Raw genomic sequence first — 15,296 nt, forward strand, 5'->3', positions numbered from 1 at the left:
TTATGGAGATGCTGATTTCATTTTCCAACAGCACTTGGCACCTGCACACAGTGCCAAAACAACCAGTATCTGGTTTAAGGACCATGGTATCCCTGTTCTTAATTGGCCAGCAAATTCGCCTGACCTGAACCCCATAGAGAATCTATGGTGTATTGTCAAGAGTAAGATGAGAGACACCAGACCCAACAATGCAGATGAGCTGAAGGCCACTATATCAGAGCAACCTGGGCTCTCATAACACCTGAGCAGTGCCACAGACTGATCGACTCCATGCCACGCCGCATTGCTGCAGTAATTCAGGCAAAAGGAGCCCCAACTAAGTATTGAGTGCTGTACATGCTCATACTTTTCATGTTCATACTTTTCAGTTGGCCAAGATTTCAAAAAATCCTTTCTTTGTATTGGTCTTAAGTAATATTCAAATTTTCTGAGATACTGAATTTGGGATTTTCCTTAGTTGTCAGTTATAATCATCAAAATTAAAAGAAATAAACATTTGAAATATATCAGTCTGTGTGTAATGAATGAATATAATATACAAGTTTCACTTTTTGAATGGAATTAGTGAAATAAATCAACTTTTTGATGATATTCTAATTATATGACCAGCACCTGTATATATATTTTCAGAATCAGAATGAGCTTTATTCATCAAGTCTGTGCAAAAACACACAAGGAATTGTGGTATTTAGGAGCTCTTGGTACATACATATTTGATTGTTCTTTCTGTTCTCATGTCTAAGACTAAGAAAAAATACAATAAATTAATTAATGCACAACTCTACACAAATCTGCTCTTCCAGTTGTATACCAAATTATTATTTACTGTACAAATAGCTGTATAAATAAAAATGTATTTAAGTAATACTTGAGAGAGAAGCAATAATTATATATGTATATATAAATAACTTGGCTTAAAACCTCCACACCAAATCTATTACCTCTTTCAACATGACAATCTTGCTCACGTCTTGTTTTAGAACAAGGTAAATAAAGAAATGCAGATCAAAATATTGCCTCAGTGGTTGAACATGTTATAGAATAAGTGAATAACCATCTGGCCACTGCTTCCTTGCAATTATGGTAGTTATGATTATAGTGGTATAGTAAGATTAATATACTATGGGGATTTTCGTTTTGTTACACTGAAAAACAAACATATTCGCATAGAGAGCACAACGAATAAACGAGTTCAGAAAACAAATCTGGGACTTCGAGTTAAACTTTACATTGAGCCGATGTTCTTTTAAGAATACGTCCATAAAAACACAACACTACTGAATCATTCATACAAGATTATAAAGACGACTGGTATTACTGCAAGTAACCCAAACATTTCCAAAAACTCTGAAAGCTCTTTAAGTGATAATATGGTGGCTCTTAAAAGAGCCTTTGAGTCTCGGGGACTGGAGCGGAGCTCTACTTGGAGCTGGTGTACTTGGTGACGGCCTTGGTGCCCTCAGACACGGCGTGTTTGGCCAGCTCTCCGGGCAGCAGCAGACGCACGGCGGTCTGGATCTCTCTCGATGTGATGGTGGAGCGCTTGTTGTAGTGAGCGAGACGAGACGATTCACCGGCGATGCGCTCGAAGATGTCGTTGACGAAAGAGTTCATGATCCCCATCGCCTTAGAAGAGATCCCGGTGTCAGGATGAACCTGCTTCAGCACTTTGTACACGTAGATAGCGTAGCTCTCCTTCCTGGTCTTTCTGCGCTTCTTTCCTCCTTTACCGGCGGTCTTAGTGACGGCCTTCTTGGAGCCCTTCTTAGGCGCAGACTTCGCTGGTTCAGGCATGATGAAGAAGATGCTGATGAATCAATTATAATCATGAGTCAGACAGAGATATTTATTGACTCGTCTATACTAATTTTCAAGGAGGTATGGAGTTCTCTGATTGCGTGTTTTCATAGACCAAACCCATAAAGTCGTATGTGATTGGACAACTCGAAGCATCACGAGCGGAACGAGGGCCAATCACAGGCGGTGAATTGATAGCTCCACGCACCGCTCCGTGTTTGAACCATAGACATAATAAATGTCTATGGTTTGAACGACATCAGCCGATATGAATAAATTTATTTTGTTTCAGTTCCCGCTCTTTTTGTTAGTTATGTTTTAACAAGAAAACAAATGGGTTTCAAATATCAAACAGTGTAATATTAAACCCTTTATAGACTCATTGAGATAATTTGGAGAAAGGAGAGCAATGATGATTACTCTTTATTTTTCTCTGCTGTCCTGACAGTTTCACTTCTGCTGTAACTTAAATATCATTCTCATCTGATTGTATTCTCTTTATTTTGTAAATCACTTCAATTCAAAGAAAACGATAAACAAGCACATAAAAACGCTACGCAAAACAAAAATATGCTGTCATTCGGATTTTGAATGAAACACCAGCAATATTCTGGATTCAGTGACTACCAGCAATAGACTGGTTTTACTTTTTAAATAGAGCTCATTATTGTTAGTTTCCATCAAGAACAAGACAGACAACAATACTTCTACTCTTTATGTGACAGTGTGGGTGGCTCTTAAAAGAGCCGTTGGGTTTCTATGGTAACACGGACGTGTTTATCCTCCGAAGCCGTACAGAGTGCGTCCCTGTCGTTTCAGCGCGTACACGACGTCCATGGCGGTGACGGTCTTTCTCTTGGCGTGCTCGGTGTAGGTAACGGCATCGCGGATCACGTTCTCCAGGAACACCTTCAGCACACCGCGGGTCTCCTCGTAGATCAGACCGGAGATACGCTTGACTCCGCCGCGGCGAGCGAGACGACGGATGGCGGGTTTGGTGATGCCCTGGATGTTATCCCGCAGGACTTTACGGTGCCGCTTAGCGCCTCCTTTCCCGAGTCCTTTACCGCCTTTACCTCTTCCAGACATTGTTACAGTAGCTCTTGTAAGTGTCGAACAAGAATATGTGAAAAGAGCTCCAGCGAGGCTTACATTTGCTTACAGGACCTAACTGAAACCAACCCTGCGTCACTTGGCGCGCACCCGTCCCCCTCTAGTTAGAGCAGGAAACCCCTGGCTCAATTTTATTTTTATTATTTTTATTTTTACTTGCTTTTATTTTACTTCCCTTCACTGGCTTTTTGTCTTCTGAATTAGTGTTTATTTTTGCTCTTAATTGTGACACTGTACTTGATGTTATATTTGTTCAATAAAAAATAAAAATAGTTAGAGCAGGAAATAATGTGGTTTAACCTCAAAACTCGATCTAACAATGTCTGTCCTGTGTTTTGTGTTAAAATTCATGTTTTAAAAGGTTAATTTGACAAAGAAGATTTCTAAGATCATACATAATATTTACATGTATGCATTTGGCAGACCAGTGGCGCTCCCTAAATGCAGAGTTTGTGTAGGGTACCAAAATAAAAACTTTCGTTCTATATTAAAATTAACATATAAATCTACATTTAAAAAAAAAAAAATAATAATAATAATAATAATAAAAATACATTTTAAAATTAGGGCTGTCAGTCGTTTAAATTGTTTTATCTAATTAATTGCATGATATGTCGATTAATTAATCTAATTAATCGCGAAATAAATTTAATTGTGAAAATACTCACAAAAGACTATTTAAAGGTATTTTGGTGTTAGATGAAAACGTTTCAAATAGACATTGCAAATTGTAGATTTAGAAGGAAATATTTTATTTGATTCAACATACAATTTATTACACATAAACATTTAGGCTACAACGGCCTAACGTAAACTATGGAACATATAATAAGATAATTTGAGAAACATCTCAGTATTTTATTTATTTATTTTATTTTATTTTTTTTTTTTGTGTTCATACAATGAAAGTCATTGGTAACTAAAATATTAACATGTGGGTCAAAATCCCTATAAAGTGCCTTTGGTGTCCTCATCAGAATCATTCAGTCATCATGAACATAATACCCCAGGTGAAAAAGACGTAGTATTAAATGTATTAAAAATATACTTGAAATTCAAGTAGTATGTTTATAATACATTTGTATTCCCAACATGCCTATTTGAAGTGCATTAAAAATATATTGAACTGCATTTTAATATATTTCTAAAAAGTATACTAGAAGTACTTTTGTATTAAAAATATGCTTAGTTATACTTCTAAGAAATATGCTAAACACAAGCATATTTTTAATGTATTTATAAAAAAGTATACTAGAAATACGTTGGTAATAAATGTATGCTTAAATACACTTTTAAGGAATATGCTAAACACAAGCACACTATTACTATATTTCTAAAAAGTATAGTACAAATACTATGTTAATAAATATATTATTATTTACACTTTTAAGGAATATACTAAACACAAGCATACTTTTAGTGACGTTTTAGTGTATTTACAGAAAACAGGCTATGTTACCCTTACTTAACCCTCATAAGGATCCCATTTCCTGTTTACTCTAAAGGTCTTTGGGGTCATATTGACCCCAAAGACCTTTAGTGTAATTGTAAAAAAAAATACATTTTTAATGATACAAATAATATATCATTTTTTTTTTTTTTGTTTACTTCTCATCTATACATTAATGCTGTGTTTTGGGAGATATGAAGTACTTTTGTACCTGTTTACCACAAAAATCCGCAACTACACCATTAGCTTGAATGTGAAATATTAAATTATTATGAATAAATCTCTTAAATGATAATCTAAATTGAATTTAAATCGTTTCTGGATATTGATCTAGGTGTTAGGTATACAATTCTGCCATCTGGTGGTTAGAGAAAAACTTGTAGAAATCACAGATTTTGAAAGAATAGTGTAATGACCATATATATCCAGCAGAGGCCCATAGAGAGCCATTCATTTTTCTGAAAGTGGTCAACTGCTCCTCTCACAACTTTTCTGATATATATTTTGTAAGTATATATTGAAACATTATAAAATACATTAAAAACAGTATTTTTGCCAAAGTTTAGAATTTGTTTTTGTGGTTTGATGTATTTTGAAGAGCCCGTTTTTGCAATAATGCCACATAAATTTGCAGAAATGCCACACAAGTTGTCACTAAAACGTGATTGCAGGTACATATTTATTTCAATCTAAAAAGCAAAATAAAAACTTTTTTTTTTTTTTACATAAATGTAAATAAAAACAAAAAAACAAAAAAAACAAAACCCAAACTAAACTAAAAAACAACAACTGCAATAAGCAGACATGAATGGTGGGTATGTCTGTAAGAGAGAGTGTGTGTGTTCGTGTGTGTGTGTGTGCGTGTGTGTGTACGTATGTGAGTGAGTATGCTCGTTCCACATTGCATTTGTGCTCTAGTATCAGGCTTTAATTTTGTTGTGTGGACATTTTCAGATTTATGCAGAATTTATTGATTTTATTTGCCAAATTCTATAAAAAATGCTCTTTGTTGCAGTCACACGTGTGTGTTGTTGTGTGTGTGTGTGTGTGCGCGTGTGAGTGAGCATGTCTTTTCTACATTGCATTTGTGATCTAGTACCAGGCCTTCATTTCTGTGTGAAAATTTTCAGACTTATGCTGGATTTATTATTATTTTTTGACAAATTGATAATATATATATAGGTTTTTTCGCATTTCCCATTCATTTTCAATTGGGGTCATATTGACCCCAAAGACCTTATTAGTAAAAAAAAAAATTACATACCTTCAGAACAACCGAATCAAGCCCTTTTTTTTATGTGAATACAGATAAAAAATGTTGAAAAGTAACAAAATCTTATTCCACTGAGATGAAGGGAAACATATTTTTTAACTAAAGAAAAGTTGATTGGGGTCATACTGACCCCAAATACCTTATAAGGGTTAAATTATATTTTATGTGTACTTTGTGTAAGAACATAAAATGCTTACACTTTTAGTAGGTTTTTAATGTACTTTATATTGCAGTAGGCCTACACATGGTTATATTTTAAATAGCCTATTTATGTATTTATAATTTTAATATTTGGAAAAGTACGATATTTTGAAAAACATTTTTAACATTTACAATGTACAAACCTTTGTCAAATATTATTAACCATTGCAATATTTAAAATATGTTGTTTAATATGGGTTATGCTACTTTGGTTGATTAGGCTGTTGTTCAGTATGATACATTAATTGTTATGAGCTAGGTGTTTATAAATTTGTTCAAGCTTGATGCCTTTATTTTCTAATATATATTTCTGAAATTCCCACAAGGATTTCAACATCATATCTGAAAAAAACAAAAACGTTTATTTGTGTTTAAATTCAAACAACACAGACTAAACCTGATTGGTTCCAGAGCCATTGAACGGCTCTGATTGGTTCGTATGATAATGAGCTCGCAGCAGAGAGCTTCGTAAATCAAATATGATGTGCGTGCAAATGTCATTTGAATGTGCATATAAGTCTAAATTTAAACAGTATTATATTATATAGAGCGATCGTGTCTCTTTAGGGCGCTTGGAGGAAACCACGCAATTCATATGGATTACTTTGGCGATGTTTTTTTGCGATGAACTTTTTGAAACGTGAACATCTTTGATGCATCTTTTCATCGGAGGAACATAAATTTCTCAGATTTCATTAAAATATCTCAGCTTTTCTTTCGAAGATGAACGAAAGTCTTAGATGGTTTGGAGCATCTTAAGGGTGAGTGATGACATAATTCAAATTGTTTTGGGGGAACTATGAAATTAATTAGAAAATATGTAAGGGATAATCAACGGCTGTGCATTAAACAATGTGAATGCAGGACGTGGAGGCGAAGAACCACCCGACGCGCAGCGGAGTGCATTCAGATTGTTTAATGCACAGCTAGCCGTTGATTATCCCGTTTATGCCATGGTCATTTGCCAGCATTCACATATTAAAGATGTTAATAATATTTGGGCTGCAATATTTGACCGGAACAGTAAAAATGACGGTTAGTTTCGTCTGTATTACTATTCAACTGTAACTGTATGTTACTATGGTTACCAATGTTTATAGGAAGTGCATTAATATAGAACATGATTAAGCTGACCTGGAACTACCTGTGCGGTTAAACGAATTTAATCAACACCTGCCAGCCAATCAGAATCGAGTATTCAGACAGACCATGGCATAAAGCCTATGTTCTTATTTTTACCAGCTTCTACAGGCGTGTATGGCGTCTGGCTGTTGGAACCTCACTGTGACTTCAGGTAAGATTTGTATTTAATTAACGTTATTTGTCTGTACCAGTCGTGTTTTTGACAAATGCATTGGCAGAAAAAAATTAATTAAATAAAATTAGTCATTATAACATGTACAACATTAACAGTTTTTATTTGCAACATGAAGTGTATTTATTTCTGATTTCCTGAACAATTTGGCTTCATTGTAATGAGGTTAATGATCTTTGAAAAACCATGATTATGAACATACAATTACTTTGTCTTGAGCTGATCACCCAACTGTGGTAGTGTTGGTTGATTGGTGTTTATATTTGTTCAAGCTTGACAACCTTATCGACTTTATTTTCTAATATATATTTATCATTACAGATAAGAACAAAGATTAAATTGAAAGAAGAGCTGCTTGTAAGAGCATACAGTACATCTGAAACTGCTGAGGTTGGGAAGGTTTTTGACTATATTTCCGACCAGGTACATTGTTGTCATTCTTAAATAGAAAACAAATCATCAATCATCATTTGCCTTTTTTTGTGCGTGTGAGAAATATTAACATTTGTTGTTTTTCAGATCAGCTGCTATAGAAGACAAACTGAAATCTGAGTGCAGAGACGAGCAAAGGAATAGTAAGTATATTTTAATATCGTGTCACCTCTGTTATAGAGATTTTTGAATCAGGCCTAATGGAGGATGATTCGGTCAATCTTGGAAGAAAAATGTTAGCAATGTGTCCATTCCAGGTGGCTAATTTGTGCTTCCGTTCAGTCATTCATGTAAAAATCCATTATCTAATTTTGTTTCTGTTTAGTTTTTTTCTAAAGCTGCAAGGCACTTGTGCAAAATATTGTATGCCAGGACGACTAGGCTGTGCCCAGGTCTCCAGAACCTGCGACGACGCTCAGCTCCATCATCCCTCTATCTACATCTTGGCTCCTCCCTCCCTCGACTCCGCCGTGTATTGTCAGCACTGGGATGCTCTGGGTCTGTGCCATATGCCAAACTCCATCTAAGCCACCAGGCCATCATCGTCATCCTCCCATCACCATCCCTTCACCACATCCTGCCATCATCCCACACCTTTGCCTCTCACCATTCCTACACCATTTTTAATACATTTATTATTATGTTTTTTGTTTTTCACCAAAGTATATATGCTGCTGTACTTTTTTTTAAATGTACTTATGAATGTATGAATTTGAATAATGTACTTATGAATACTGTATGAATATTTGTAATGTACACAATATGTAATACATTAAAGTTTTCTACATATCATAGTGTACGTGTGTGTGTATATACTGAAAAATATAATACTAATAAATATAATATAATATACTAGTAGTGTAATGCTAATGCATTTCTAATGAGCTGAAATACAATTGAAATGTACTTGAAGCACATTAAAACAATGCTTCAAATATATTCTACCTGTAGTTCATGAAGTATTAAAAGTACATTTTTAATGTATTTTAAGAAATACACTTAAATTGCACTAAATATACTTAAAGAGGTTCCAATTTAACACAATTTCAATATATTAAATATATTACAAATAGATTAAAATTGAACTTAAACATATCTTGAAATACACTTAATATACTTAAAGTTGTTTCCAAATAATACATTTAATATGCACTTAGTATAGTATAATATAAATATATTAAGTGTGTCTGAAAAAGCACAATTTAAATATATTTATTTTTCATCTGGGACAACATAATGAAATTCTGAAATTATATGATAAATGACCAAACATTTGCACACATATAACTACAACTACAGTCTCTTGAAATGTGTTTTTCCCATTTTATACCATTTTCTTTGACGGGATGTATGTGATTTTGGCATGTCCCTCACCGCAGCTCAGCTAACTTAAATGAGTGTAAAAAGTGGTTAAATAACACAATATTGAAATAATTTTTAAGTATTCTTAATGCCCTCAGCCAGTTGTTATATGAAACAAATCAGATCGTTCATTTATATTCTATTTTCATAATAATATTAAGCATTTTGCACGTGTCCCTGAAATTGCTATCCACCCTGTCATGATGTTGTAAATGCCCCTTTAAGAAACCCTCTGATATACTCAGTGAAATCTGCACTAAGTATCTACACTTATATTTCCTAATTTTCATCATATTGTTTGTAGTTGCATGTTGCCAAGCTTCACATGTCCACCCTCTCATAGTAAAATATGAATTTACATAAAAGTTTTTCAGAAATTCAAAATATATATTTTAAGCAGTACATATTCAGCTTTAACAATGAACCACTTTGCTGACTGAAGGTACACCATGTGTTTATTAAATGCTAACTTTAACCAAAAATGTCCACCCTGTCATTGTCCACCCTGTCACCAAGCCTTCCATGACAGGGGGGACATGTGCATAGTTTTTGCCAAATTCTGATAATGTTTTAACAAGGGCTATTGATTTAACATGTTAAATTGGTGTGATTAATTATGCATTTAATGCACCCCAGCCCAGAACTGTATGCTATCTTACACTGCATGCAGTTGCTTAGTGATGAACATGATGGAAGGCAACTACTCACTGTGATGTAGCCTATTAGAATGCGATTATAATGTGCCTAAAATTCAAGATAAGTGGGCAAAAAATGCCCAAAGCTAAAGTGTAATTTTTCTGAATATCTGCTCGATTGCAAATTTGACTTTATACAACAGTTCAACAAACAACAACAAAACAATAGTTACATTTTAAACACAATACTGTCAATATTGTCTGTTTTTGTTCTATTTCTCCAAAGAAAATAGTTCCAAAAAATCCACAGTGAAACTGTTGTGCATCTCTGCTAGTGAGTGGCTTTAGTTTCATATTTAGAGTATCATTTCATTTTTTATTTAATATTACATTTTTAAAAACCCATTAATACCCATTTAAAACCCATTAATCTCATAGCAGTATTTATGCAATTCTAAGTGCAGTGTATACAGCCTGTGTAAATTAATATTATATATATATATATATATATATATATATATATGCAGTATATATATATTAGTGCTGTCAAACGATTAATTTTGATTAATCACATCCAAAATAAAGATTTTGTTTGCATAATATGTATGTATATATAAATACACACACATACAGTATATATTTTGAAAATGTTTACATGTATTTACATGTCTATGTTTATATTATAAATAAATATATTTAATATATAAACAACATATTTTTCTGAAAAAAATATGCATGCATGTGTGTGTATTTATATACATAATAAATATACACAGTACATATACATACATTATGTAAACAAAAACTTTTATTTTGGATGTGATTAATCGCAATTAATCGTTTGACAGCACTAGTAAATACAGGTATATATATATATATATATATATATATATATATATATATATACAGTATAATGATTTCATTTGATTTGGAACAGCCCCATAGTTTTTTACTATTCTAATTTAAATTATTGATTCAAATGTAAGAATTTGACAAAATACGATGCATACATCTAATAAGGTGAGAAAAAAAATGGCCTTATAAGTGTAAAAATGCCCTTTTAAATCAATTTACAATTGCAGTGTAGGATATATATTTCTGAAATCATTCTTTATATTACTTAAGGGTTTCTTGTTGTTCCTGTTGTTTATCCGATATTCCGTGTACTGAAAGACTGTGCTGCACAGCTGACAGATGTCCTAACAGATATCTTCAACACCTCGCTGAGCCAGGCAGTCGTCCCCACATGTCTCAAATCCACAACAATCATACCGGTACCAAAGAAATCACCTGTGTCCTGTCTAAATGACTACCGTCCCATAGCACTGACTCCAATCATAATGAAGTGCTTTGAGAGGTTAGTCATGCACAACATCAAAACCAGCCTCCCCAACACACTCGATCCGCTCCAGTTTGCATACCGTCCGAACCGCTCTACGGACGATGCAATTTCCTCCACTCTCCACCTGGCTCTTACCCACCTAGAAAATAAAGACTCCTACGTTAGAATGCTGTTCATTGACTTCAGCTCAGCATTCAACACAATAATCCCACAACAGCTCATAAATAAACTCAACCTGCTGGGCCTTAACAATTCCCTCTGCAATTGGATCCTGGACTTTCTAACCGGAAGACCTCAGTCAGTCCGTGTCGGCCACAACACCTCGAACACTACCACACTGAACACAGGTGCCCCACAAGGCTGTGTGCTCAGCCCGCTGCTCTTCACGCTGCTGACCCACGACTGCACTGCCAAGTCCAGCTCCAACCACATCATCAAGTTCGCTGATGACACAACAGTGGTAGGCCTCATCAGCAACAACGATGAAACGCACTACAGAGAGGAAGTGGCACAGCTGGCTGAATGGTGTGGCACTAACAACCTGTCCCTCAATGTGAGTAAGACAAAGGAGGTTGTGATGGACTTCAGGAGAAACTCCAGTGATCACCCCCCACTGACCATCGACAGCTCGCCTGTGGAGAGAGTCAGCAGCACTAAATTCCTGGGTGTGCACATCACAGAGGATCTCACCTGGTCCACCAAAACCATGTCACTCTCCAAGAAGGCACAACAGCGCCTACACTTCCTCCGCCGGCTGAAAAGAGCAAGTCTCCCTCCACCCATCCTCACCACTTTCTACAGGGGCACCATTGAGAGTGTGCTGACCAGCTGCATCACTGTCTGGTACGGGAACCGTACTGCAGCAGACCGCAAGACCCTACAACGGACAGTGAACACCGCTGCAAGGATCATCGGTGCCCCTCTCCCCTCCATCCTGGATATTTTCCTCACACGATGCTCCAGCAAAGCCAATAATATCGTGAAGGACTCCACACACCCTCCCACAGTCTCTTCCAGCTCCTACCATCAGGAAGACGGTACGGAGCATCAGAGCCCGCTCTGCCAGACTGCTCAACAGCTTTTTCCCCAGGCTGTGAGAGCCCTGAACTCAAATCACCCCGCCACTCTCTGAACCCCCATACAAACCCCCTACCTCCTGTAACATGTAACGTGCAATTCGAAGTGTGCTACACACAGGTGAGTGGGCCTGTACAAACCACCTGTAGTAGCACACTCTCCTCCTCTATGCGCACTAGTCACTTTTCACACACACTGCTGTGTGTACACAAATCCCACAAAAAGAACTCAGTAATATATGTATGTTTACATGCTCATGCACTACAAATCCTCCTGCACTGTTCCCCAGCCAGCTGCTTGAACTCAATGTTTCTCCTTGCACATGTACAGTACTTATCTGAAGCATTCGTATAGTTTGTATAGTTTGTATTTTTTAGTTTGTATAGGTACTTTTTTATAGATAGTATATTTATATTTATAGTCAAAATCTATCAGTAGGATAGTTGTGTATAGGTTTATATTGTCTTACTCCATTGTTGTATGCCTGTATTTATATAGCACCGTGGTCCTGTGAGGCACGACATTTCGTTCCACTGTATGCCCCCGCATGTAGCGGAATGACAATAAAGCTCAACTTGACTTGACTTGACTTGATTCTCTTCATCCATTAATGCATTTGTCCACCCTGTCATCTTCATCTTTTATGAAAATTAACAAATTATTTAAACAAGTTAGCAAAACCTTTTGTGTGATTTCTTTATAAAGAAGTGATGGCCAGTTAGTATTCATTGAAAAGTTTGACCGGATATCTTTGTCGTTTGATTTTATTTAGAAAAGAACGTGCAACTTTTGCATATTTTATAGGGATACAAATATGTTGCAGCTATTTCAATTTTTCAAAAGACTTTTCTCACTAAGTAAAATGTATTGTTGAGAAAGGGACAAACTACCTTTCTGAAAATCTACATTTTATAATTACTAATGAAAATTCATATACTCTACTTCGAATTTGTTCGTGACAGGGTGGACATATTTTGTGGTTTACTCGCAAAACTTGCAGTTATTTATAAAAAGTGCTGGAACTTGACCAATATGCAATTCCAACAGCCTACAGTGTCCTTAAGACAGCAAATATGAAGTTTAATAGACAATTTCATATTTTTATTTTGGAAATTGTCAAGTCTCAAAGGCACTTTATAGTGATATTGACCCAAGTTACAATCTTCAGAATCTTTTATGTTCCACAAAAGAAAGGTTTGAATAGACACGAGGGTGAGTAAATGATAACATAATTTTAATTTATTGGGTGATTTATCCCTTTGATGTTGTTTTTTTGTATTATTGTTTATGAAATTATACTCTAAATAAGAAACTAAATCTGCCTAAATCTAATAACCATATGGTCACACTGAATAACACTTGAAATACATAATGTAATACAAAATAAACAATTTATGTACATTACATCTTGTTATAAATGCCTGAAAAGGGTGCCAAAGGCCTGGTAATTGTTGTTGTTACACTTACAGAACAATCAAATCCTTGTTTAATGCTGACCAAGCATTTAATTCAAATATCCACTTTTTTGTAATCGAAATGCTACTGCCTTTATAATTTCTTTGACAAAAACTGTATTAATTAAATCCGTTATCGATGTCTAGAGCTACAATTGTAATTTATAAATACAGTTTATTTACAACGTATTAATTTACTCACTTTTACATTTTATTAAAGTTCCATTTTGTACTTACACGCGTCAAGACCCAGACAAAATTACTTAAATTAAAGGTAGGTGTTACTTTCTACTCGTTGTACTCCGCGTTACAGCGGAAATTCTCTCATTTAGTATGATTTAGGTGGCTCTGAAAAGAGCCTTTGGGGTTTAAAGACTTATGAAATCAGGCGTTTAAGCGCGCTCTCCGCGGATGCGGCGCGCCAGCTGGATGTCTTTGGGCATGATGGTGACTCTCTTGGCGTGGATGGCGCACAGGTTGGTGTCCTCAAACAGACCGACCAAATAAGCCTCGCTGGCCTCCTGCAGGGCCATGACAGCGGAGCTCTGGAAGCGCAGGTCCGTCTTGAAGTCCTGAGCGATTTCTCGCACCAGACGCTGGAAGGGCAGCTTGCGGATCAGCAGCTCGGTGGACTTCTGATAGCGACGGATCTCTCGCAGAGCCACGGTGCCGGGCCTGTAGCGGTGAGGCTTCTTGACGCCGCCGGTGGCCGGAGCGCTCTTACGGGCGGCTTTAGTAGCGAGCTGCTTCCTCGGGGCTTTGCCGCCGGTGGATTTACGCGCCGTCTGCTTGGTTCTTGCCATCGCTGCGATGTACTTCTGTTTCCGTTCTGCGTACGTAAAGAATGTTGTGTTCACTTCCAGCTTAAGCCCCTGCTTTTAAACCATCAAACGGCCACGAGTTTATGATGTCATAAATGTGCATAGGCTTGTGATTGGCTGATGTGTGACGTTGCGCATGACTGCTAGCCAATGACTGCGCAGCTTCTGGCTTCAAAAGGGGCGGTTTGTGTTTCCCGCTCAAAATGCTCTGTACGGTTTATTGTTTTATGCCAAAAAGGCCCTTTCAATTTGTTTTTAGTCTTTGTGTACGCATCAAACACTCTAAACTAACACACTCTTTACAGATTTCATATTGTTTTATTATTAAATATTCTTATTTTGGGGTTGAAATGGCTGTGCAAAGTATTATCCATCTGGTAATTCCATTTACAATTACCTAAACTCAAGATACAGTTTGACTAAAAAGTTTTTATTTTTATTGTATCCTGATAAAACAGACTAACAGAAAAACGCTCTCTGGTAGATAAAATGGGTGGCTCTTAAAAGAGCCTTTTGGTTTCACACAATCTGTTTATTTGGACTTTGCGGCTTTCTCGGTCTTCTTGGGCAGCAGCACGGCCTGGATGTTGGGCAGCACGCCGCCCTGAGCGATGGTCACTCGGCCCAGGAGTTTGTTCAGCTCCTCGTCGTTGCGCACCGCCAGCTGCAGGTGACGGGGGATGATACGGGTCTTCTTGTTGTCCCGAGCGGCGTTTCCAGCCAACTCCAGGATCTCAGCCGTCAGATACTCGAGCACAGCGGCCAGATAAACCGGAGCACCGGCACCGACGCGCTCGGCGTAGTTTCCTTTGCGGAGAAGCCTGTGAACACGACCGACGGGGAACTGCAGCCCTGCTCTGGAGGAGCGAGTCTTAGCCTTCGCTCTGGTCTTACCGCCGGTTTTGCCTCTTCCACTCATTGTCGAACGTAAACACTTCTGCGTCTCTACAGCAGAAACAATAATTTTCTTTTACACCGCTCTACTGTTTATAAACGACCGTGCCAGTCGCCCATTGGTTTAAAG

The 15,296-nt window shown here is 36.6% G+C and overlaps 4 protein-coding genes across 4 annotated transcripts; all 4 read right to left on the reverse strand.

The window, feature by feature from the left end:
* Window positions 1–1,249: 1,249 nt before the first annotated feature.
* LOC131534366 (histone H2B-like) lies at window positions 1,250–1,828 on the reverse strand. Its single transcript, XM_058767198.1, has one exon. It carries the CDS (start codon window positions 1,792–1,794, stop codon window positions 1,420–1,422), a length of 375 nt encoding a protein of 124 aa, XP_058623181.1. The 5' UTR covers window positions 1,795–1,828; the 3' UTR covers window positions 1,250–1,419.
* A 699-nt stretch (window positions 1,829–2,527) lies between these two features.
* On the reverse strand, window positions 2,528–3,062 carry LOC131534377 (histone H4). The gene has a single exon (XM_058767209.1). The coding sequence runs from the start codon at window positions 2,884–2,886 to the stop codon at window positions 2,575–2,577; it is 312 nt and encodes a 103-aa protein (XP_058623192.1). The 5' UTR covers window positions 2,887–3,062; the 3' UTR covers window positions 2,528–2,574.
* A 10,730-nt stretch (window positions 3,063–13,792) lies between these two features.
* LOC131534337 (histone H3) lies at window positions 13,793–14,432 on the reverse strand. Its single transcript, XM_058767170.1, has one exon. It carries the CDS (start codon window positions 14,252–14,254, stop codon window positions 13,844–13,846), a length of 411 nt encoding a protein of 136 aa, XP_058623153.1. The 5' UTR covers window positions 14,255–14,432; the 3' UTR covers window positions 13,793–13,843.
* A 186-nt stretch (window positions 14,433–14,618) lies between these two features.
* LOC131534356 (histone H2A-like) lies at window positions 14,619–15,258 on the reverse strand. Its single transcript, XM_058767188.1, has one exon. It carries the CDS (start codon window positions 15,189–15,191, stop codon window positions 14,805–14,807), a length of 387 nt encoding a protein of 128 aa, XP_058623171.1. The 5' UTR covers window positions 15,192–15,258; the 3' UTR covers window positions 14,619–14,804.
* Window positions 15,259–15,296: the final 38 nt, after the last annotated feature.

This window comes from Onychostoma macrolepis, chromosome 25 (assembly GCF_012432095.1).
Source record: "Onychostoma macrolepis isolate SWU-2019 chromosome 25, ASM1243209v1, whole genome shotgun sequence".
Lineage (NCBI taxonomy): Eukaryota > Metazoa > Chordata > Actinopteri > Cypriniformes > Cyprinidae > Onychostoma > Onychostoma macrolepis.

Bases quoted from the DNA above. Each gene is read 5' to 3' on its own strand.
- LOC131534366 (XM_058767198.1), bottom strand. From the start codon at position 1,794: ATGCCTGAACCAGCGAAGTCTGCGCCTAAGAAGGGCTCCAAGAAGGCC.
- LOC131534356 (XM_058767188.1), bottom strand. From the start codon at position 15,191: ATGAGTGGAAGAGGCAAAACCGGCGGTAAGACCAGAGCGAAGGCTAAG.
- LOC131534377 (XM_058767209.1), bottom strand. From the start codon at position 2,886: ATGTCTGGAAGAGGTAAAGGCGGTAAAGGACTCGGGAAAGGAGGCGCT.
- LOC131534337 (XM_058767170.1), bottom strand. From the start codon at position 14,254: ATGGCAAGAACCAAGCAGACGGCGCGTAAATCCACCGGCGGCAAAGCC.